This window comes from Strongylocentrotus purpuratus, unplaced genomic scaffold (genome assembly GCF_000002235.5).
Source record: "Strongylocentrotus purpuratus isolate Spur 01 unplaced genomic scaffold, Spur_5.0 spur5_scaffold_2, whole genome shotgun sequence".
In the NCBI taxonomy this organism is placed as follows: domain Eukaryota; kingdom Metazoa; phylum Echinodermata; class Echinoidea; order Camarodonta; family Strongylocentrotidae; genus Strongylocentrotus; species Strongylocentrotus purpuratus.
The window spans coordinates 15813567-15840386 of NW_022145605.1; the positions used below are offsets into that span (position 1 = coordinate 15813567).

Here is a 26820-nt window from a genome sequence, read left to right on the forward strand (position 1 = left end):
GATTTCATGTTCTTAATGTGGAATTTATGAAAAGTCTAAAATACTTGAATTTTTGCCTTTAAATATCAGTTATATTTTTTATTTTGAGGCTACAAATGGCTCTCCAACTTGAGTTAAGTTTGACTTGGGATCTTTGTGAAACACCCCACAGGTGTCAAACGTACTGTAGTGAACCAGATGCATTTATAATGCATCATTCTTTTTGTGTGTACATTTTGTACAAACTCTATTGAAAAGAAGAAAAAAACTGTTTCCCCTTTTCTTACAGATATTTTGTATGCTTTATCAAGTCTGTTGTAGTGTTTTCGGCATTTAGATTGATATTTTGACATGTTTTCTTCTTTCGGTAGGAGTTATGAATGGGAATACAGATCAATACTTCTGTAATCCACTTGTAGTACATGTGCATTGGCATTTGAGTTTCACAAGTTAATTATACAAGCCATTTAATGTGGTACTGTTTTGATTGAACACATAGTACTTTAAACAAGGAAATCCCTCTCTTTTCTGTTAAGGAATAATATTTAAAGTTAGTGCCATTATTTGTCAAAGTAAACTTAGTAAAAAAAAATGATGACAGGATTGTTGGTCTCTTTTTGGACCCCTCACAATAAGGTTACCCTTAATTAAAAAGTATGTCTAGTTTAAATCCCTCTCTTGATTTTCACATTAAGTTACGTGTATAAATGTACATTATTATGTAATGTGAAGGGGTTTCAGAAGTATATATAATTCTCTTGGATATTGCGGGCTAAAGTGCAAGTGACCTTTATATGTACATTTTGTTTCAGATTTTGTATGGAAATGCGTTTGTTTTAATTATGTTGTGTTTTACCATCTCTTTTGTTAAATGCCAAAGAAATCTTCCATTTTGGTTTGAGATGAAATAGCCCATGGTCCTTCTGAGCATGACCCAATTGAGGCCAGTACTTCTAATGCGAGCAGTGAGTCTATAAAGTAGGAATCGGATACGAGCATCCCAACATCAGTACAGTATCGGATGTAGTCTTTGACACGCGAGAAGTGCCACTATAGTTATGCCAACCCTCATAGTCGTAGCCAGGAATCATACTGCTGCTCATACTACAATGAAAAGGTGCTGACGAAGAGCTTTCTTACCAACTGTTACCTGACTAAAAATGGAAACTTTCATATACATGTTAACCGTTTTGATACATGTGCTCCACCCATATCACCTTCCTTGCTGTATTTTGGAATTGTGTTGCTCCTTCTGCCAAATTTCATCCATTGCCGGAACTTTCAGACCGTGGCATGCTGCAGAGACATTGAAGTCCATTTATAGTTTCAGTTAGGCTCTTTCAGATATGATGGCGGTAAACTGCTGTACAAAAAAAAACGCCACAGTGGTTTTGTTACGTGTGAACAACCAAGGTCCTGTGCATATTCACTGAGCTCTTTGTTATAAGACAGGAAATGTGAAGCCTATAACACTTTACGTCGTTTTATAAAACCTGCGGTTTAAAGGTAAAGACCAGTATTGGAAACGCCCCAATTTCAAAAAATGAAATGGAAGCTCTCATTACCAATCATGTGAAAGAATATGTTTTGACTAATACATGATGATAACAAATTTGCCGGGAAACCGCCTACTAATTCATATATTTGGTAAATTTGTTTCTCTCATGGTCTGTGAGAGATATAGGGTAGTCCCATATACATCTTTCTGTGTATAGTGCTTGTAACTTTACAAAGAATGGGCCAAATTTCTTATCATTTTGATGATTCCAGAACCTTGCAGATGCTAGATGCTAGATGATCAACCTTTTCTGATCGATTCCACAACGTTTCTTTCACAATGCAATCGCATGACCATAACTGGTCTTTACCTTTAATCGCATCATATCTGAACAAGGCTTTAGTGATGTCTCCTTAGCCCATCTGTAATCGTAGTGACTTGAATCGTATAGCAATGATAATTCTCTTTTTTCTTTCTTCCTTTCTGATTTGATGTATTTTCTCTTTCTTTTTATTTCTTCACTACACAAAGAAAGTACTAAAAGTAGGTTTGCACACTCATGTATATATACGAAAGTAGAGGGACTAGCTTGGACTTGCGTTATTTTTGCATTATGCAGCTTGCGATAGTCGACTGGAAAGATTGCATGAAAGGAAGAAAGTTAATTGTAGTATATGAAGAAATGGATTAAAGTGTAGATTTTAATAAGATTTCGCTTACTGAGGGGAAAAAATGTTAGTAAGCAAGAAAAAAAAAAAGCTAAACTTTAGCGTTATGTATCATAGAATCTTTATCTTCTGACATGTTGCAATATGTTCTGTAAATTGTACATGTTTTCTTGTGGACACCTGTACAGGTTTATCTGCACCCAATAGATTTAAATCGGAGTTAACGACAATGACATCGGGTGTAGAAGATGTAGAAATATAAAACTAAGAAGTGTTGAGAGAAGTGTGTGATCAGAGAGGGATTGAAGAAAAAAAAACTATTATTTTTGTACATTGTCAGCTTTACATACATGTTTCCATAAACGGCAAAGAAGCTGAAACAAAAAAAAGGAAAATGTAAGAGATGATTTTGCAAGAGAAGAATAGATTTATCTTTATAGTTCGTAGTTATTGTGAAAAAGTTAGGATTGAAATAGCTTATTTTTAATTTGGGGAAGATCTTGTTTCTTTTCTTGGTGGCTTTGCTTTGTAATCTTTTCTAAGTTTCAGAGGAATGGAGCGTAAATCTGTAAGCCTTAAAAAAAAAGAGAAAAAGTGAAGAAACAATTTGCATGTCTTGCATTCTTATTCTTTATTGTGTATGCACATTATGGATTGAAAAAATATGTACATGTTACACAAATTTCTTTCAGCTGAGTGCATGCAACATGGCTATGTTATATAGGATTTTAAAGCTTTGATCAAAAGGTAATTTCTGCCCCTTTCACAAACCCTCAAGCTCGCATAATGGGAGCACTAAATTGTTAAAGAAAATGAGTGAACAGAAGCGGTTGAAAATTGTGCGCATTGTGTTAGTTCTGCTATTATGTGTATAGTAGCACAATCAGGGGCAAATCAGGGTTTAAGAACATTGTTTCATTTGCTTTATTTTATTGTCCTTACCGGTAGTAGGAGAATGGATTTGTGAAAAAGGTTTCTGAATAAATTCTTACTAGAACTACTGAGAGCTGTGATGTGAAATAAATCTTGCAAATTGATTAAGATGATTAAATCATCAATATGATTCATAAGCATTGAGTATATGACGAGAAAAAAAAAACAATATGAAAAACCTCTTTTGATTTATAAAAAAAAAGAAGAAAACTCTGAAACACATTGAATGTTTAGCCATTCTTTTTCAATGTTAAAAATACTTGCATGCACAAGTATTTCCTTGTGCAGTTGTACAATATTGCACTGTTAATAAATGAGTCGGCTACATGTAATAACCAAGTCTAAGTCAGTTCATTTTAAATAATGAAAAATCCTTCCATTTCCATGTTTTCTTCTGAAGATTTAAAGAAAAAAAGTTTTATGGAGTTGGAGCTTGTGATAAAGTTAGTTATGTGTGCAACCCCATGAATTTTCATGCACATCAGACATGTATGATTTGTTTTTTTTAAACAAAAACCTCTTTATTTTGAATTAATTTTCTATAATTATACTAATAGATTACTCTTCTCTACTATTAGAATTATAAAAAAAGTAGTTTCATTTTTTTAAATTTGAATATTGACATGTCTTTAAAACATTTTTGCTTTTGAAAAAAAAAATGAAAAAAAAAAAAAAAGTTTTCAATCATTACCAGTTGCTTGCTTGGTAAATTGGCCATCAAACTGGAAATATTGTATTGAAGTTGAGGAATTTAAGGGACGAGCTTGCCGTAATGTACACATCATAATCTATGATCAGTGGTTCATGAAAAACTAAGATAAATGTCAAGAACATCGATATTTTACCACAGACAGGATTTCATTCTTATCGTCATTTACGTAATTAATACATGTATTTGATTTCATAACATTTCTGCCTGAGCTGTTGCAAACAAGTTATTTTCTCTTATGAAGCGTTGAAATTGGGAATTCTTGGAATACCAGTATGCCCTGCTTACAATGTAATTGTCAGTATTCAAGCAAGTATTAGATGCGTTGCTATTGCTAGAAAAAACAAAAACATTTTGCTCTTCGATTTTGCTTGATGGTAAGTAAGGTGACCATGTTGTTGTACATGAATGTACTTTGTACATTGTACATGTGGCTTGAGAGAAATCATTTCTGGCAAATATTCATTGGAACTGACACCCCGTATGAAATCCCATATTGTGTAAATAATATAGAAAGAAACATGTTTAAAAAATGCTTCCAGGAAAAAATTGTGATGGGATGTGAAAAAATACAATTTATTGAATAATTGTTAGGCCATCTTTGTAAAGTCTTCATGTACCTTTGAATACACAAGCCATTATTCCAAGCTCTAACTCTGCTGTGAAAATGGAACCTACGCTTCCTGCCTTCTTTGTGATATTACATATTACTGTTTTTCAAAGTGACTGAAATGCACTGTTTATCAGGAAAAGGTTATGAGCAATGTCATTTTGATCAACAACTCAATAAAATTACATTATTTCTGGTGATTATGTTTTGATATTGATGATACAGAAACAAAAGTATGATGAAAATGCCATTCAGCTTCTCTGTCTAACACCATGTTTGTTTTTTAAAACTTGATATTTTTGCAGTGTAATTTCACTTGTTATTTGGTATGTTTGTAACAGCCATGCATATTTATTGTTTATTTTTAGTTTCTTCAGCATTTTTCACGCAATTATCTTGTTAATGACACTTTTTCGTTTGTATGTATGCATGTGTGTATGAATTGCAGAACTTGTTTTGAACACTGCACTAAAAATTATTTTTATCCTTATTCATTGCATCTTTTACTTTCCACTAATCATCCAAATGGCCAGCATTGTTTTGACTGAACTTCTTGTTTTTAAATTTATTTTATTTCTACAAGATGAAATTTGTGCTATGTACCATCATTGTCTATTTTATAAGTCGTTAAATTTTGCAATTTTCAAGAAATATTTATCCTGTTTGCGTTACAAAACTATTTAGCACAGCTACAAACAAAGATCTTTTCATGCAAGATGTTCTTGAAGAGACAGATGACATCTTATTCATGAATATTGTAGATTTGCTTCTTTGACTGGATTTTATTTGGTTTATCCTCGAGGAGTTTCAGATGTTATCTTTTTTTTGTCACCAAAGTAAAGCAGTTAAAAGTGGTATTGTGTGAATTAATCATGCAAATTAACAGCTCTTGGGCCCTTTCTTGAAAAGGCGTGATTGAATGGGATCGATCACAAGTTTTTCAATCACTTGCAAACTTTCAAACTCATGCATGTATCTCCCGAGTTACCAGAGTTGCGATTGATATCAGGTTTAGATCGATATGAATCATTTGCAACTGATAAGACGGGGGCCCTGTCTTGATAAACAAACAATATGTCTCACAGAAGCCAGATTATGATTATCAAAGAACCGGATGCAACATACATTGTATACTGGTTTAGCTGCTATTGATGTACCAGAATTAGATCAGGATATGTTTGTCAGTTGTGTCCATACCAGGACAGATAAGCCCCAAAGATCAGACTGTTATGAACATCCTAAACAAAACCCACAATTTTGATTTCTTCAAGAACCTCGAATCATTTGTGCGTGAAAATTCTGCAGATGTTTTTTTGAACGGACTCGGCTCCTGTGCAGCTTCAATAAACATATACTACACAAATAGCTTTTGGGATGGATTTTGCTTCTGGCTCTTGCTACCAGTAAATATTTTGTAATTGTAGGTCCTATATATAACTTGCAACTATATCAGAGCTGATTTATTTAGAGTAAATAGAACTACTCTCATATTCTAGTTTATAGTTTAATTTCTATATATTATTCTTTAAACATTTCATCAAGTGATTAATGATAATGAATCAAGAGTCAAAAATTTGATTTTTCTATTTTGAAGGTTTTTTTCTTTCAAATTGTCACATTTCTTGTTCTTTTCAAGCTTTATTCTACAATCTCTTTTTGATGGTGATTTGAGTTGATGTACTGATGTGTACATTGGGCATATGATGTGGGCTCATACAATAAATGAAGCAGAAAAATGATCTGCTCACAAGTTTAAATATTCAGATGTTTGTATCCTTTGTGTGTATGTGTGGTTGGTACTCAATAAGGTAGATCAAGTTAACCTTTTCAGGACAGGGTTTATTTTTAGAGCTAAATTGATCATTACTTATTGTTCTTCAAATTGGCAACAATGATATTTGTCTCTTAAAGTTAATACAAAGTTTTGGGAAATTTTGAAAATTGGGTGGATAGTGAATCTTTACAATTTTGATATATTTGGATGCCCCTGTGGATGTATTATAATCACTAAAAAAATTAACCCCCAAAACACTTCTGTTTTCGAGAAAAATTGAATATAAAAAATTACCGGTGCTCCCGGTAAATGTTGATAAATTTCAAATAGTGCCTACGGCCGTACAGTGGTAGCTGCGACCATGAAAATCTCGGAATATGTAGTTGTGATATATATAATTTCCAAATGGGAATAGCTAATCGGTCGATTTTAGTCAAGAACCATTGTTTCATAGCTAAATTAATATCTTGACCTTGAGAGGGAGCTATACAACAAAGAGTTTATTATTTATAATTTCATAACTTTAGACTCGATTTCAACCGGGACAACGATCAATGAATATTGAAGGAACGCATATGCTTCCAATATGTTAATTTGAACCAAATTCATGACCCATACCAAAACTTTGTACGCTACAATGATAGCATAAAACACAAATTCTCAGAAAACAATTTACACGGGTGAAAATGTTGATTTGATCAAAAAAATATTATTTCTAAGTTCTCAACCAGGATTTAAGAAACTTTTGGGTGCAGTGTGTACAGAAATGTTGGCCCTTTCTGCTCTTGTATTTGGCATATATTGTAGGGCTGTGAATCAAAAGTTGAGCCAAACCACAATAGGTGGAATAATTGTCAGTAAAGGGTTAAACACGATGAGTCCACTGATTCATGAAGTGCAAAATTTCAAGGTCTTTACTCTGTACTATTACTGTACAGCCTCGTTCTGAAATGGAGCGATGAAATTATTTACTGTCTGACATCTGACCCAGTTGCATACACAAATGCCTTGAATATCATATAAATGTATACATGTATGTCAATGAATATTGCTAATTAAAAAATCTTGAAGACCCGAAGTCCTCCCCCCCCCCCCCCCCAAAAAAAAAACAAAAACAAAAACAAAAACAAAAAAAACAAAACGAAGCAAACAATAACAGCAATGCCCACAATAAAATTTTAGTACAAGATAACCATCTGGTTGGGTTTTAATGAACCTTTGCAAATATCATTTCTAATGATGAATATAGAAAAATACAGACAATAAAGAAATATCTTTAAGACACGGGTACAAATATTCAATTGCATGATAAACATATTCAAAATACTTGTATAAACTTTATAAGAGAAATTGCAGGACTTTGGCTATCTGGTAATGTTAATATAAAGGATTCTAATAAAATATAGAGGATTCTAATATACTGCACTTCATTAATATCACATTATTAGAGCTGTAACAGCACAGACAACAGAAATATCCCTAAAGTCTAAACGGTTAACTACAAGGAGAACCAAGAAACTGTTCAGAGGCACAAAATTTAATTTGAAACAAGACATCAGCACGGGCTAGAATCATTGCGAACAAGTAAGATCACTTTTTGGTAATGATGGAAGCTGCCAGAATGAATCAACAATATTTCCTAAGATACACCCATCGTAAGAGAACCATCTAATCGATGAACGGGACAAAGATATATCCAAATAGAAATGCTAAGTTTCACTATATACATGTGACCATACAATTGTGTGCCTTGTTATGCCTGGTACATGTAACTCGATAATCAATGCAAAATATATGTAATATATTTGTCGAGTAGACTATGATGTTCACCTTCTCAAGGTGAAATAATCATGATTTTTTTCTAGTCACTTGACAAAACATTTAAACATTCAGATGAAAGACTTCTAAAGGAACTATAAAAAATGACATAATTGCATCACCATCTTCTTCTCTTTTCAAACAATTCTTTGCACTGAGTACACTGAAAAATATAATTATTTATATTATACTTCAAAACAATTAACATAGTTATTTGCAACATAATTATTTACCTGACTCTTAATGTCTATACCTATATCTATAAAACAGCCATTTAAATTCATCTACAATTAAAGTTTGTGTGTCTGAATAATCACCTAGTTACAAAATATTTCAGACTTCTTTCTAGCCAAAAAACACAAAATGAGCAAAATTGAATCTTCCTCAAAACACTAAAAATAAACAATGCTTTTCAAAGAGGTACCCATTTCCTTTTCAATTTAAGAATGATAAATGTTCCCTTTTTGTTCATAAACGTAAAGCATCCATAGTCGATGTAATCTCTTCCCCCCTTCCCCAAGGAGATGGATTAAGGAGAGCAAAACATGACTAGATCTTTCCCAACCCACTCATACGATGATCAATAACTTTCATTTAAGATACATGTACCCCTTTTTCTTCGTAAACATTAAACATTTCATCCCTCTCCTGCTTTAAGAGGGCGAACAGAGTCTGAGAGCGAAAGATAGCTTAGTCTTCTTCCTCGACATGCTCAATGCCTCGCTTGGCTGAGAAGCCACCCAGGAGCCCTTGGGCGGTGTTGAATAGATTGATGGGGGTTGAGCCGTCCGTGATCAGGGTGGACTTCAGTCCCAGCGAAGAGAGCAGCTTCACCTATAAAATGAATACAAAGAGGAATGTGATTGATCAGGGGGGTGTTTCACAAAACTTGTCATCAGTGACAAATCACACTTTGTGTTATAAGCTATTGAAATCCTTGCTTCTGATTGGATATCAGCAGATTTGTCACTGATTTTTGTAATTTGTCGTTGAAAAGAGGCTTTGTGAAATTGGCCCCAGATTGTACTCATCTCAAAGGTACTATCGAATAAGTAGAAATAGAAAGATATAGAAATACAGTCAAACCTGCTTTAGCGACCACCTGTATAGAAAGACATCCTGTCTATAAAGACCACATTTTTCATTTGCCTTTCATATGGTTCTCATTGAAACCTGAACTAGAGGAACCTGCACATAGAGAATACCTGCCTATAAAGACCACTTTTCATGATTCCCTTGAGTGGTCTTTAAATACAAGTTCCACTGTACAAAATTAGATAAAATGATACTGATTTTAGAGGGCGACAATCCTTTCACATATATTTCTTTTGGTGCGTCTTTATGTAATCCAAGCACTTCAAGACCAAATCAACCACTACAGCATTAAGAAAATCAAAAGTGACATCCCTTTACATGAAACCTGAAACACATTGTGCATTATTTCATTAATAAATTAGACAAATTCAAATCTTCATCAAACTTCACCGAGAAGGTATTTCAGGGAGGAAAAAAATTAGTTTTTGTAAGTCCAAAACACATTGTCCAATGCTCACATACTTTTCTTGGGCAAGAATTAATGCCCACACTTCAGGGAAGGGGTTAAGAAACCATTGACATACCTGCATCTCTGGTCTAGCCATAGCTATGGCCTTGATTTCAGGTTTTCACTATATACATGTGACCATACAATTGTGTGCCTTGTTATGCCTCATACACTTAACTCGATAACAATACAAAATATATGTAATCTCATTGTGAGTTAGACTATAATGTTCCAATAGACTTACAATAGCTACATTTTTTTCTCTCCCTGAAATACATTCATGATGAATTTTATATGAAGATTGAAACCGGTGAGGAAACCATTCACGTACCTGCATCTCTGGTCCAGCCATGGCCATGGCCTTAATGGTGTCAGCTCCGATGGACTGCACCATGTTCCTGAACCTCTCTGTCTCGATGTCGGACATCTGCTTGGTCTTGTTGACCTCCAGTGCGTTCTGCTCCCTGACGTACTTGGTCTCGGCTTCGCGAGCATTGGTCAGACGTTGCAGCTCAGATTCCTAGGAAATGAGAGGGGTCGGGATAATTACGATATAGTTCAAAGTTTTGGGCATCCTCTTCACTAGAACGGAACAAAAAGTCTTTACAATAGTGTGACTGTACTTTATAACTCAGATGTATGCAATTTATACTGTATTAGGAAATGAGAAGGGTCAGGATTTTAAAAAATTGCAACATTAGAATATAGTTCAAAGCTTTGGGCATCCTCTCTACTAGAATACAAAATAATATGAAATATATTCTAACAAAGCTTGAGCATCCTAATAAACACACTATTTTAATCTCTTTGTGCCGTCTTTCAAAGTGTATTCTTTTAAAGCCTATCTGCACTAGTTTGGCCAGGAGGGATTACACCTCCCTGCATGGTCACTGACAGGTTGTCATTCCATCAAATCAGCTCTTAAAGCTCTTAAAGAAAAAGGGGATCATGAGGGACCAATGGTCACCGATTAGGCATTGTTTGTTTTATGGAGGGGCGCAAGTAGCTATAAGAAGTGCAGTGGGGCTTTAAACAACAATATATCACTTCCAAAGGACCAGTCAAGGCAACATAATGCAATAAAACACAGCATCCAGTACAATACAACATAGCATATGATTAAAGACTCACCGATTCAATCTTGGCTGCTTCAGCCTTGAGCCTGGCCTGGTCCACAGCAGCCTCTCCCTCGATCCTGGCAGCCTCAGCTCTGGACTGTGCCTCTGCCTTGGCCTGCCCGGTGCTCTCCACGGCCGCACTGTTAGCCTGTAGCTCCAGCAGCTCCTTGCGAGACTTCTCAGCCTCCGCCTCGTCCATGATCTTCTGGCGTTCCAGGCGACCGCGGGCCTCCTGCTCCAGACGCTCGGCCTCGTGCCTACAAGTGAAGTAGAGTTTAGAGTTTGATTAAAATTCAGTTCGTGAGGGCGCTGTTCTGCGGCGACCTGTTGCATGGTATTTCGTTCCTAGTATTGTGATCTATTTTTCGAGTTTTGTGATATGTTTTTGGGGTATAACATTTGTCAACATGTATGTAAAACCCGTCTCGTAAAATCCTATTGCCATTTCACGTTACTTGATATACATGTATATTATTTTTGATGCATGACAATATTTTTGTATGAGTGTATATGTTATATTTGTGTGTATCGCAATACCATGTAACATGAAGAATTTCCGTTGTAAAAATGGACAATAAATATGAACCTTATGAACCCTATGTCAACTCTTATTATTTTAATGATTCACACCACTTATTTGGCCCCAAAGTTGTGATTAAAATATGGACTATCTTGTACATGCTTCTCCTGTCAATAAACAACTTGTTGTACCTCCCAAGCTGTAGAAGGACCCTTTCTCAATGAATGTGTAGAAGTAGTGTTTAATTAGTCAAACATCCATTTACAAAACTCAACTTGTAAACAATCACATATTAGCATATTTTGCTCCACTTTATTTCACCAATTAGGCCATTCAGACATAAAGAAGTTCAAGTGGTTTTAATTGTTTCAAAATCCCTGTAGCAAATTAAAATGAGGAAATGCGTGTTTCAAAATTCTGTATCTTGTAATATAGTGTGTATACATAGGGAACATTGATGCCTACATTAATGTATCTTTAATCCTACTTGATTGTCTCTTCTTATGCCACTGCACAACAAGAACAAAAACTTAAAATGTTGAAATGTGGAATAACAGGATATGTGAAAGTCTCCACATATACAAACACAATCAGTGCATTTATCTTCATCACCTTGAAGCAGCACTTACACTGGAAGAAGAAGAAATGTATGTTAATTTTTTTTTCCCAGTCATTTTACAAGGTTGCTGTTCTGCATTATCTAAACATGGCAAATTAAAGAGGGAACTTTCTTTGCCTCTACAAAACTGCCCCAAAAAAATAAATTGGTGTCCCCCTTACCTGGCAGTAGCCTCCTGTGAGTTGGTGGTGATCTCGATGGCCAGCTGGACAGACTTCTGCAGGGCATCCCTGGTCCTCTGGTCTACAGGCTCTACAGACTGGATATCAATGGAGGTGATGACCAGGCTGTTCTGGGGGAACAGGAACCGCTCCCTCACCTTGTTCTTCTCATCAAAGCCAAAGACGGAGGCACGGATGATCTTGGCCGAGTTCTAATGATGCAAAGAAAGAAAAATACTAGTAATAATAATAATAATATAATAATATGTCTTGTTTACCCAGGGTAGCCTCATCAGTATTCATACTGTTCTCCCCAAGGGCCCTGCAATCATATCATTACCCCAGCTTTAGCCGAGCTACCATGAAAAGTTGCTCAAGCATTCAAGGAATTTCTTCCTACCAGGTACCTGTTTACCTCAACTGGGTGGAGTATGGCAAATGTAGCTTAATGTCTTGCCAAAGGACATTAATTGATGGCGTACCCAAACCAGAATATTTTTATTCATTGTGGCATAAGGAGAGGGCACTAGTAGTCTCAGGTAGGTGGACGTTGGTTTTCGATAAGAGGATGAAATGCTTGTGAGCAGTACCAATTAGTGCAACATAGGAGAGGGACCTTCACTCTTTTTTTCCTCTAGTTTTGCCATTTGGAGGGGAAGGGCTCTCACTACTCTGGAAATTCATTCTTTAACATGGCATGAACACGTTGGTGTCGTATGCAATCGTGTTGCCAAAGCTGTTGGTATTATTTACCGTTTGAGACATTTTCCAAGACATATTTTAGTTATGTTATATTATGCATTGATTTTCTCCCATGTCAATTATTGTAATATTGCTTGGTCAAACAATCATGATTATTTTATTACTAAACTATTTGTTTTGCAGAAAAAAGCCATAAGAATAATTTCTAATTCACCATATCATGCTCATACTTTGCCAATCTTTTCCCAGTTAAATCTCCTAAATGTTTATGACATTAATAGATTGAATATTGCAATATTTATGTTTATGTGTTCTAGAGGCTTATTACCATCTCCAATTACATCAAAATTTATTTTAAATAGTAACATACATAATTATAATACACGTAATGCTGTTGAATACCATCTGCCAAAAGTTAGAACTAATATTTCAAAGTTTACTATTTTTTATAAAGGTCCTCATCTATGGAGCACGATTCCAAACCATCTAAAGAATCAACCTTCCTTAAATAGTTTTAAACGTTCCTTCCGATTGTTTTTATCAAATTTGTACTCAACAACCTGAATATCATAGTATATATATATGTTATTTTTTTTGTATAATGTTTTCCTTTTCCGTTTTACTGTTTCTACCTGCTTTCTTTTTCTTCTTAATGTTATGTTAATTACGTACTTGTTTAGGGGTCAACGTTTAACAAGGCTAAATGCTCTTTTTTGTTGACCCCTCATTCGACATAAATTTTCTTTCTTAACTAGTTTCCTTGTTATTTTTATTGTATTCATATTATCTGTAATGTTACCCTTCTACATGTATTTATATATTTCTCTTTTTTTTTAATACTCTGTATGTATTGTATATGTTTTTTATGAAGAATGAAATAAATACCATACCATACCATACCATGTTCTGCAGCCCAATCAACAACAAAAATAGTCTGATAATTATAATTATAATTGATACACAAACTTTTATATATAGAATTCATAAATTCATATTAAAGCCCATCTGTACTAGTTTACAGGAGGGATCAGACCACCCTGCAAGGTCACTGACAGGTGGTTATCTCATCAAATCAGCTCTCACTTAACATAAGAAAAAGAGGTTCATGGGGGACCAATGGTCACTGATTAGGCATTGTTTGCAAAATAGAGGGCGCAAGTAGCTATAAGTAGTGCAGTGGGGCTTTAAAGAATTGAAAGTACCTTGTGGAAGTCATCGAACTGGACTCCTGCGACAGCTCCTCTGATCCTGGAGGCGATGGCCTTGCAGGCATCACCGATGAAGTCAGGTACACTGAAGAGCTTGGCTGAGGCTGCCACATCGGTCTTGTCTGGAACATCAAAGTGCCTATCGCAAGGAAAGAAAAAGAGTATATAATTATAAACATGAGAAGAAGTTCTTTCAATTGAAATGATTCTTTGGGAATGGGACAATATCCTTCTATAATCAATATACAAAAGCTTTCCCCGATTGCCTGAATATTAATAACATCAAATAATAAATGTACTACAACCTTGATAGTTCTTCACGTTTCTTGTGCTGTTAGGCTGCTAGGTGTACTTGAAAATGAATTCTGACTTTTCTGTAACAGAATAAGAGACAGAGATATCATTTACGCAGCGCAAAATTGGAACACAATGCAAAGAAATACAGAACACCTGTACTTTTTACCTTTTGCATGTGCAAAAGGATTTTGTTCTTCAGTAACTAAATACTCATGGTTAAAGGAAACATCCATATCCCCATTGCTCATTGCTAAAGAAACCACGGATATTCATCTATATCCTTTTACACCAGATAAAATAACAGTCCCTAATGACTACTAAACCCACAGATATAAATCATCCCTGGAATGCTCACCAGTTGTATGAGAGCTGAAGCTGCAGACGAGCGTGGTCAGCGGTCTCGATGGTGATGATATCGGTGCAGAAGTCTGGACCTAGGAGTAGGCAGAGGGCCTTGATGACGTTGGGACGCTTAGGCTTCCCTCCCGACAGGCTGAGCTGGGTGAACTGCTCATCGGGTCCCAGCATGACAAGCTCGGGACCAAAGACAACCCTGGATTGAAGAAATTGATACCACAATGTTAGAATCATTTAAAAAAATTAAGTATAAATTTGAAACATGCTCAATATCGTGAACTCACTTTTCTCTATGCAAATATGTGTGAGCTGTACAGAAAGTCATACCTCCATGAAATATAAGGGAATAATTACAATGATCAAAATGCGATTTCAGAGGTAAACTGAAAAAATCCATTGCATGTATTCATGAACCTGTTTCTACTATTTGCATGTTCTACATAAATGTGAATATCTTACCACACCCACCTAAAGATAAAACATAACTGCAGTATATCATAAATTCCTTTGTAATAATTGTATGCTATATTATTAGGGTTAGGTTTAGGGTATGATATAGTATCAAGGGGCATAAAGTTATATATATATATATATATATATATATATATATATATATTAATGGCTTCCATTTCAGAAATTCACATTAATGCATGACATATCCTAAAAATAATGTCCATATTCTCACCTGGCCTTCTTCTCCTTGTAGTCATAGATCTGTACGGCAGCATTGTGAGGCACACGGAAGGAGATGACCCTCGTCTTCTCCCTGGCCCTAGGGGCTGCTCTATCTCCTCTCCTGTCGCTACGTTCTGCTACAGGGTCCTTGGCGCTCTGCAGGAGCTCTTCCACGGCTGGAGACAGCTCCTTGGCCCACAGCTCCTCATCCTGGCTGAGCATGTAGGTCTCTCCTGTCACTGCTCGCACCTGGAGATACAGAAGGAGTTGAAACCGAGTTACAATATCCGAAGTACAATGCCAGTAATACCTACAAATAAACACTGATACATGCAAACTAGGTAGTTAAATGCCCTGAAATACACATTTCCTTATTCCTTAAAGGGCAAGTCTGATTTTTCTGCTTCTATTGTAAGAAAGTTATTTTTTAGAGTGGACTTGCTCTTTAATGATACAAAAGACAATTCTGATGAACACAAAACATTTTGAACAGTTAAAATAAAACTAGGTACAGGTAAAACCCATGTTTAATGAGCCTTCATAAATATGCTACAGTCTGCTTGTAGTAACAGTTATGCAATACTCTGCATGGGCCTCCAAATAGCCTCTAGAATTCCTTTCAGAGGAAATCTTTTCTTCTTCAAAATATGAAGGAAAAAGAAAAAGAAAAGATCTAAGAGAAACAAAAATAATTGTATGTGATTTTTGAAACAAAAAGTTACCTTTCCGGTCTTGGTGTCCCTGATGTAGACTCCTTCGTTCTCATCGAGAGGGATAGCCTTACGCCTGGTGACGACCTCGAGCTCCACGGTAGGTACGTACTCACACGGTCCTCGGATCATCCACCTGTCTCCTGGCTGACGTACAGCTCCAGCCTATAAAAGAAACAAACCATAAATGAGTCCACATTGATAAAGAGAATAACAACAATACAGTCAAACCTGCTTTAGTGACCACCTGTATAGAAAGACCACCAGTCTACAAAGACCACATTTTTGTGTTTCCCGTGAAAATGGCTTTTCATTGAAACATGTGTTAAAGGAACCTGTCTTCAAAGACCACTTTTCTTGTCTCCATTGGGTGGACTTTATAGACCGGTTTCACTGTACATGTATTTATTGTAAAACCAGAAAGTTACACAATCTGTAAAATTTGGCAATGGTCATGGCTGGACCAATCACAAAACTTTCATTCATGTACATTTTTGGTGGTGCAGCATACTGCACAATGTCCATTCACATTTATGTGTTCCAATGAATCGTCTAATTTAATGCATTTTTGTATAATAAAAATATGTTAGTTTACGTTCTCAAATGCACATTTGTTTACTTCAGCATTTAGACACACTCATAATACAGTCAAACCTGCTTTAGTGACCATCTGTCTACAAAGACCACCTGTCTACAAAGACCACATTTTTTGTTTCCCTTAAAAATGGTTTCTCATTAAAACATGTACTAAAGGAACCTGTCTACAAGGAACACTTTTTGTGTTTCCCTTGGGCGGTCGCTATAAACAGGTTTGACTGTACATGAATCATCAATAGTAACTTACAACATTGGCATCCTGCTTCAGTGACCACCTGTCTACAAAGACCACATTTTTTTCCCCTTGAAAACGGTTTCTTATTGAATCATGTACTAAAGGAACCTGTCTACAAAGACCACTTTTTGTGTTTGCATCATCCAAAGTAACTTACAGCATTGGCATCCTTGAATGACTCCTGTGCTCTGAGGATGAGACCCTCGTCTTCACCGAGGATGAATACAGACTGGATGCCTTGCTCCAGAGTCTCACCGGGTTGGAGGAAGAAGGACACCTCACCCTGAAGGAAGGAATCAAAGAATTAAAGGAGATAATTAAATATCAAATTTCCATAAATGAACTTATATTGATATTTTAATTGATTCTAATACCCCAGTCAAACAGATAAGATTACTAGGATGAAAGAAAAATAAAAGTTCAGACTATTTTGAAATATACTATAATACAATCTACATTTTATTTATTTCATTGATGTGCATGTACTTTGATTAATCCATATATAGAAAGGTTGCATTGTTGTTTTCCTTAATAAAGTGTTTCTCATTGAAACATGTAATGCCCACTCTCCTCCTTGCACTCCAGTGGGCTTTGTATCACAATTTCACTACATTGTAAGTATTATCAAGCATACCCATGTAGTTTTGGCATCATAGAGTGATATTAATTCAAGTTCTTATAAATGCATGTCAAAAAGATCATTAAAAAGTATTACAAATCTTATCTTTGTTTTCCATGGTAATAACAAACTTAAAATGGAAATTATATATATCTTAACAGTCAATAAAGAGTACTTCAAAAAAAAAATGTTTTTAAACACACAGGGGAGTTTTGCACATTTTCTATCTCATTATTGTTTAATAGTATTGCAAATTTAACAATGAGTTTTTTAGTGAAGATCCAGGCTTAAACATTGTATCAATAGCACTTACCTTGACCAGCTTCTTTTGTCCAAGCTGTGGCTTTCCATCGGGCCCGACAGGGTCCACGATGACACAGTACTGGCGATTGGTCAATGTGTTGATGTCCACAACTCCTACAACCTATCAGAGATGAGAGCACATAAAATTATCATGATTATCAGTGGCATTTCATGGGATACAAATTTTAGTCACTTTCATAAGAATTTATTTACTGATGTTTGTTAGGCTTTAAACAAAAATTGAAATAAGGTACACATAAGAAATTTGACTGCTGATTTGAACTGCTACAGTATATACCAGTTACTTTACACATCTAATGGAACATACATGTAGGCCAAATCTTCCAAATAGTGTAGATATAAATTTTAATGTTCACCGTTTGGCAATTATAACGAAAGGCAATGAAATTCAAGGCAAATATTCATTTTTTTAATGCTAATGTTCAATGAAATTCAATTAAGTTTCAGATTTATTGTAAAAAAAGAACATGGCAAAAGTCCAGAGACTAATATTGTCACATCATGTTGATGTTGAATACATTATCTGTTAATAATAACATTTATTGCAATATGTCACAAAATACTGGTCCAATGAGGACAATGCACCTAGTTGAGGAGAATGGTGTAGTTTCTTACCTCTTCATATACATCAGGAATGTGTGCATCTGTGTCAGCCATATTGATCAGCCACTCCTCACCATTCTTCCTCGTCTTGCCCTTCATATCTACAAATGTGCGTGTGGCTCTTAGGTGAAGAGCATTCTTTTCTGTGAGAACGTAGGCATTGACGGTATCGACGACCTCCTCGTATGCCCCAGGTAGGTATGCTCCGACCTTCTTGACCTGCCATTCCTCACCGGTGACCCTGGCGGTGCCCTCCCTGTCGTTGGTCTCCTTACGAGCCCTGAGCTTGATAGCCTGGTTGGGTCTGATGATGGTAGCCCTGATGGTCTCGTCGACCACAACCTCCTTGCGGGGGATGTAGGTCCCGGGTCCCTCAAAGAGCCACTCGTCGCCGGCGACGCGCTTCTGGGTGCCATCCTCGAAGTCAAGAATGGCTCGTAGCCTCAGGGCAGCGTTGGCCTGGACTACCTTCAAGGCAGTGACGGCCTGTATGGGGGTAATGCAGAATAGAGATTTATTTAATTTCATTTATTTTATTTCACTCTCTTTTAAAAAAACATCAAAAGTATATACATGTATGTTCATTATCAACATAAGATAAAATGAAGTGGGGAATCATGAAAGCCAAAACTGGCTTGATGAGAATGATCCCCAAATAAGTACTTCGCATAAACAAGATACAATCTTATTTTATATAAAAAAACATTGTAAGATCGTAAGAACATCGTAAGATTGTAAGAACCTCGTAAGATGACGGTAATGATAACATGACTTCAATATATTTCCTCACTGTTACTCAACTTACATACAGGACATCCTTACTGTAAAACCAAACAGATATATTGTCAAGGTAATCTTGGGTTGTCCATTGAGGATGCTATGCTCCGATTGAAACATATATAATACATTATAATTCAAATAGGAATTTAGAATTTCAAAGTAGCTCAGAATTATGAGCATGTTGCTATTTTTGAAAATAAATTCTGACTTTTCCTTTACAGAATAAGAGACAGAGATATCATTTACGCAGCACAAAATTAGAACACAATTTTGGGGTTTTCCAAAACTGTACAAAGAATTTTGATATCCAGTATCATACCTGTAGGACAAACAAACATCTTTAATGCCAATGTTTTGAGAAAATATTGAGCATTATCTATTGATGTGGAGATAAAAATATAACGAAGTTCACTCATGCAATATCCATTTAACCCGGGACCCGTCTTATAGAGAGTTGATATTACCGCAACTTATTTATACCTGATACCAATTGCAACTATGTACATAAGAGACAGGTGAGTGCAAACTTGCAATTGATTCTGATCAATGGCAACTCTTTATAAGACAGGTCCCAGGTCTCCAACTAACATTTTGTTTGTTTTTCAAGGGGATCTACACCACAACATTGGGAGTCTGAATGAACCAGGTCCCTGTTTATTTTTGACATTTTGGGGAACCTGACTGACACTTTTGAGATTGGGTTGTGGTCAGACCCCCTTGAGGTCAAGCCCTGACCGAATGCTTCATTGCGGATTCAATCTTACCTGCTTCAGAACTTCCCCAGGGTAGAGAGGAAATGGCTCCCTGGCTAGCCTGATCTCCTGGTCAGCGTGGAATAGCTTGACCTGTCCGAGATTATCATAGACCACCTGGTCGGTATCGTTCCTGACCACAGGGTTCTCAATGATGCAGTAGTGCCTGGGAGGGATGGTGATCATCTTCTCGGGACCGAAGATGACCCTGGAGCGAGAGAGAGAGAGAGAGAGAGAGAGAGAGAGAGAGAGAGAGAGAGAGAGAGATTAGGATCAATCAGTTTCTGCTTGAACATATTATCACCACATAACTTAACTTTGATAAAATTAATAGCAAAAAGTTAATTATTGCACTAACTCTAACCCTAATGATGTAAAGATGCTATTTCATCTCTACTTGCTAGCAGGTCTTAGCCACTACTTTTCCATTTGGAAATCCAATTTTGAAATTCTGGCTAAAATCTTTCATGCAAATATTGTAAAAGAGAAACATAGCTCAATATGAACTTAGCAAAAGAGTAAAGAAGGCAACAGAATATTATTTGTAATTCCATTTTCTTTGTCCTCTTTTTGTTTGTTTTTTGTGTACATTTTTAGGATCATCTACTTATAAGTTTTTGTAACTTTTTTGATGATCCAACCACTTCGTAATTTCCTTTAATGTATTTTCCATTTTAGTGGTTTATCTATGTTTGCAAAAAAGTATTGTATTCTTTGCCTTTGTATGTTTTTATGAAAGTGGTAAATAAATTCAATTCAATTCAATTTTAGTTGCATTGTGTTCTCTTTTTGAATGATTTTTCGTTTTCTTTTTGATGAAGTAAATATTTTATCTCTAAACATAGAGTATTTTTGTAAAACTTTGTCAAATATTCTTCAAAAATACAGAAACAGGATGGTAAAGTATGTAATTCATGAAAACCTTCCCTGTAACATTTTTTTTCTCCATTTATTAAAATATGCCAAACTGGTGGCAATTTCTTTCAAAATTATCTACAAATATGACGAAAATAGCAGCTGTTCTACTCTCCCTCCTATTTATATAAGTAACAATTACAAATAGTCCAGGGGGGGGGGCATTTCACAAAACTTGTCATCAGTGACAAATGACAGATTTTGTTATAAGCTACTGAAATCCTTGCTTCTGATTGGTTATTAGCAGATTTTTTCACTGATTTTTGTCATTTGTCATTGAAAAAGGGCTCTGTGAAACAGACCCCAGAAAAGAAATTACTAATTGTTAGACCTACCTTTCATGGTCCTGGCGTATGTAGGTCTTAGGACCCACCACGACCTTGGTGACATTGTCATTGTGGTCCAAGACATGGATGTAGTAATAGGGCGGGATACGGAAGATGGACTCGTCCTGGTTGCTACCCCTCTTAGAAGCCATGGCTGCTGGTCAAAGGTCAATCACTTCTTCTTAAGGAATAAAGGTCAAATTGGCGATGGATGGATATACCTCAGAGTGACTCTGGAAAGCAAAAAATGAAGAAAAAAATAAAAAAATCAATCATGCAAACCTTTAGCTGACTGCAACTAAAAAGTATGTGAAACTGAAACAAAATAGATAAAAATAACAAGTAATTAGACACAACTCATGAAAGTTAACAAAGAAGTCTTTGTGAAGTGATCTTTAGTCACAAAATGACAAGATTTTTTCGTTGTTCTTACTATGTCAAGTCCAATTAAAAAGTTACAGAGAATTCATTTCAATTAAATCCAAAGTGTGTAGCTGACTGTAATTTTAGTAATATATAAAACTGAAACAAAACACAAAAACAATGAACAGAAGAGAAACTGAACATAAACAGTCATATCAATAATCAAGCGATTCAACAGTCACATCCAGATTTTACTGCTTACAACTCTCTCAAAGATTAAGTGCTCAATAATTAAGCTCAATTTAAAAATCAAGCAACCATGCAATCAGTCGTTTGAATTACATGTATGTTCCAATACTTGGACCACATTCATTATTTGTTCACTCTCCTCAATATCAAATTGAAAGCACTATAATCTGAAGATAAAAGCATACTGGTACTACATTTGATCTAGCCTATAATCTAGGCGGAGTGCCGAGCTTTTTTCTTTGCTGCTAGACTAACCCTTAGAAGCAGAACGTCTGATACGGCGAGACTACGAACCGTGAGTCGCGAAGCGGCTCACCGCCTATAATCACTGGTCTAGCTAATCAATATTCATATATATTCAAAATGGCGGATCTATGAATCATTCAACAGCCCTACCAAATAAGGTACACCTATGTTACGTTCGACCAGTGATTGCTTGGTATATTGCACTCTTTCCAAAACCAGTAGGTAATGCAACAAAAATATCCCTGCCGGCTTCAATAACGCTACGAATAGCGGATTCCTGCAGTTCTCGGAATTTTCCATTAGGAATGCCTAGTTTCTTGGCCGCATATGATAAACTTTCTCGCAGAAGATCGTCGTCGCATGAACTACCCGCCATCTTGGATGAAGAAAATGACGTAATGTCACGTGATTTATAATATGCATATGCATAGACTCTTCTCCATACGTGTTTCTGATTGGTTGAGTTCATTTCATATTCATGAGGTTTTTTCGTACGAAAAACTGCCACGGATTCATGGTCGATAATAAAAAAACAATGACTAAAGCTAGACCAGTGATTATAGGCGGTGAGCCGCTTCGCGACTCACGGTTCGTAGTCTCGCCGTATCAGACGTTCTGCTTAGGGTTAGTCTAGCAGCAAAGAAAAAAGCTTGGCACTCCGCCTAGATTATAGGCTACATTTGATCCAGATCAGCTCTGATTAAAAAGAAAAATATCTTCTTTGATTTATTGCAGCATTCTATCTAAGATTTGTACAGTATGTACATGCATCAAAATATATTTATACATGTATATGCAAGTGTGCATATTTGGAAATCTTTCTATAAATGCTTACTTGTAATGCTATACAAAATTATCGTTGAAGTACAAGGTACAATGTTACATTAAAAAAAACTCACAATAACATGTAAGCTAATCACTAATATCAACCAATGAATAATTGAGCAAACAGAAAATCCAGCTCAAGCTATACTGCAAATATTGATCTTTTGTAATATTGATGTCTTACATGTATGACTGGTTGTGTTTTCATACATGTGTGACACACAAGTGCAGACGTATGAATGCACAATGCAGCTCGTACTAATGAAGTCCTAAGTCCTACAGAGCTTGTACTTTAGTCATATTCCCATATACATCGCCTAGCTGTTTAAAAAGGTTCAAAACAAAATGCTCCTATATGACAATTTTCAACACGAACCAAATTCTTAACTTCAATCCAACAATATACCTAATCCTAACGTTAAACCTAACACCCTATAGCAACCCAGACCCTAACACAACATGTATATTTTCGAAGAAATTAAGCACAGAGCAATTGTCACCAAGGCAAATGTTGGATCACTATTCTAACCATATAATTCAGATTTTAATCATTGCCTAGATTCTAGAGGCCAGCCAGTTCTATTTCAACCCTCGACCATTAGACTAACTGTACCAAATACTGTCAGACACTACAGACCTGTACCAAGGCCGGCAGCCAAATGCTCATTCTCTTTTGCTGGACCATCCATCTGGAACACTTTACCACAAGACCTCTGCCTATATAGTACCAGTACAGAAGATTCTTTCACAAAGAAACTTAAAGCCCAACTCTTTCCATCTTGAATCCATAATTGTATATTTTGAGTATCTGAATTCCATTTCGTTCATAATATCTTAATTGCTGTTCCTTATTTTATTGTTATGATTTTTATGTTTCTTTCTGTTGAAATAGCGCTCCGATCATTTTTTCTTTCTGTAATGGTGCTCAATAAGAATCAATTATTTTATTATTACACATATAATTTGTCTATATTGCCGGCTGCCAACAAGAAGGATGTTTAATACTGCCATTTACAATACATAGCTCTTATTGAACCTTCTTGCAGGCAGCCGATGTTTTATCAATTGATCCACCCACCTGGCCTTGCCCCCAAAATGATAATTGGTATGCAAGAATGACTTTAAAACTGAACTTGAGTGAGGGAATTGATTGGTAAATGGTAAGTTTGGTAACTAATTTAAACATCCTGTTTTCTCGATTAGAACAAAAGGCCATTTCCTCCACTGTGCTCTAAATTTTGGCAAAGAGTTTCCTGTGCAATCTGCAAATTTACTTCCGAACCCACCCTCTGCTAATCTCTAGGCCCCAACTGTAATGAAATTGATAATGCACTTGTGTAGGATGGTTAATTTATTATAACTGAATAAAGTGTGAATTCTAGCACCATAAGTGTCATGCCTGATGGACCAACACGTGTAAGCACCATTATTATTATCATATGATTGTTATCATTATTATTTCACATGTTGTTTAATGAACTATGTTTTGGGATTGATTTATAATGGTGAATGCAAACACCAACAGCAAAGCCCTATGTCTATACCTCCCTGTCCTTTAGCATAAATATTGGAATTACAAAAATATGAAAAAATATAAAAGCAGCTTCAATTTGAAGAGGAATATAGTCAAGTTTAATTTTAAAGTTTTCATTTATCATTACAACATAGTGGGGAGGGGGGGGGGGACACTGAAAGAAAGTATTGCACCACCTAGCATCATGCTGAAAAATAGCATAATAAGGAGTTGATTATGTCAGAAGTTACAATGAATTGCACCATCCTACATCATACTGCTTTAATCTGTTGTATTCATTAACATGTCACCACAACACGATGCAACATGATGCAACACAATGCATCGCAATACAACTCAAGTCAGAAGACAATTTAACGCTAGACAACATGACAAAGCACTGTGATGATGACCTGCATGTGTCCCAACAGGAAAATCATTTAGTTACAGTGACTTGCTTGAGTCAGGAAGGAAGATAACAAGGTCTCATCAATCAAGACCCTACCTTTACACTTGAAACAGTGGTGCGTGTCATCCAGGGTGCTACTTTCATGAAAGCATGCACTTCAAATCTCTGTAATGTATCTTATAAAATACAGATAAGTGAGTACGCAGAGACCTTGCAGGCTTGCAGGCACCTCTTTTTTTTTTTTTTACATTCCCCATGTGCCATTTAATAACATTAAAGAAAAACTACCCCAGAGCAATCACCCCCTCAAAAGAATTTAACAAAAAAAATGTTGTAATTTAATACCAGATCATGTATATATATGAGCCTTTTAAAAGTATAAAGATATTTGTCTGGGGAACTAGAGCACGAGTACCAACATTGAATAAAATGTGTGAATGCATGTAGCATGTACACAGTGTAGTTTTAAAACAACTGTACAAGAACTATGAAATCCAGTTGGCCAGCCAAGAAAGGAAGAGCAGAGAAGGGGGGGGGGGGGGGTGGAGGAAGCACTTTCTTGGAGACCAACAGGAATCTTCTGTGGATTGCACAATCTTACATCAGATGTTCTTGTTGCACCATCTCGAATCAGAGTGACTTCAATTTCATCCAGTGGTCAATGATGTATTGTGGTGCAATACAAGTTAAGCGAATGCATTACCATGCATGGTGTTGTTTAGAGAAGATTAGATGACTATTGATGAGACATCACTGCACTGCATGCAGGGAAGATGCCAGCAGGCTGTGACTGGCTGCATACAGCTGTCAAGGTTGATTTTAAAATGATGATGAGCCTCTATCAAAGTATTAGACTCGGGGCTCTCAGAGATGTCACAGGTAATTGGCTCACAATCCGTTACATGTACCAGCCCCATGACATACAGTATGTAAATCAGCTAGGGATCCACATGAAATAGTTTTATGCGGGGCCTGGATTGAAATTTTAGGGCCTGCAAACTTGAGCCTCAGGTTAAGGTTCTGATTACTTTTTTTATTATTTTTTTTAAATATTTTTTTTAGTTAGTTAGTGTCAAACCCTGCATTATCATTTAGATACATGTAGATCTTCTAAGTATTTATTATGAAGCATTGGGATTTCCTATTGATTCACAGTAGCTCAGAAATGCAGGAGGATGTGTTTAACTTAAAGCGTTTCTTGTTTTCTTTTTTTCTCTCAGCTCTTAGAGCTACAGAATTAAAACGTCTCATGAAATTCAATGCTCCAATATTATTGCTCTCTGTAAAAATATCCTCCCATATGCATGCATCATGGCTTCCAACTGCGATGGGAATTTGCTTTGAATGAAAGCATACATACAAGAGGCGCATACTGGTCAAAGAAAACTTGTGACAGTTTGATTGAAATTGGATGAATATACAGTTGAGCAGCAACAGTATGTAGACTACATGGCATGCATACAAGACGAGGAGAATTGTCAGGGAAAAAGTGACAGCACCTTAACAACTTAGATCTACCTCTCAGTATATACGTACAGATCAGAGTACAGTAGAAAATAAATATCAAGACAACAATGCAATAAGGCCTAGACTCTAGAATTAATAATAGGTTCCAGTTTCTACATCAGCTTTTTTTTAAAATAATAAATTCAAGCAAAAAAGAAATTCAATCCTTTTTTCTGGACTTGGTCTACTGCTCAACCTGCAAGGGTGGCACACTAAAATTAATTCATATGAAATACTGAAAGCAAAGGTCAAAGTCTTTTTCCTCCTATCCACACAATTCTCCTAGATCTATCCACATTCCACAACCCCAAAAAACAAAACCGCGCATGCATGCTAATTTTAATTCAACTCACCTGCAATAATAATGGGCACTGCTCTCACCAGGCCGAAAAAATGTAGATCATTCCTCACTTTTTTCACTCAATTTTACCACTCGTCTACCACTGTGCAGTGTCTGCCTGTGAATGTGTCTATAGTCTCTCCATTTTCAATCTTCAGATAAACTAAATTAAAATGTAATTTTGCTTCTGCTTTTATACTCACCTCGATAATTCGGCTCTCTCCAATCCCCTGTACAGTCCAAGTCCAGATAATTGACCACGGTTACGAGTATTGCATTTTCTGTATGCAACCGCCAATACTTCCGGATTCGCATACGC

General features: G+C 36.0%; 1 protein-coding gene across 1 annotated transcript; it reads right to left on the reverse strand.

Annotated features, from left to right (window-relative positions):
• Positions 1 to 7347: 7347 nt before the first annotated feature.
• On the reverse strand, positions 7348 to 26731 carry mvp (major vault protein; the record flags this gene model as incomplete). Its single annotated transcript, NM_001123517.1, is given in 14 exon segments — positions 7348 to 8823; positions 9864 to 10052; positions 10664 to 10907; positions 11951 to 12162; positions 13855 to 13999; positions 14513 to 14710; positions 15200 to 15438; positions 15912 to 16064; positions 16889 to 17014; positions 17664 to 17774; positions 18290 to 18763; positions 19822 to 20017; positions 21060 to 21283; positions 26705 to 26731. Coding segments are annotated over 13 exon segments (2574 nt in total). The 3' UTR covers positions 7348 to 8679.
• Between the last annotated feature and the right edge of the window lie 89 nt (positions 26732 to 26820).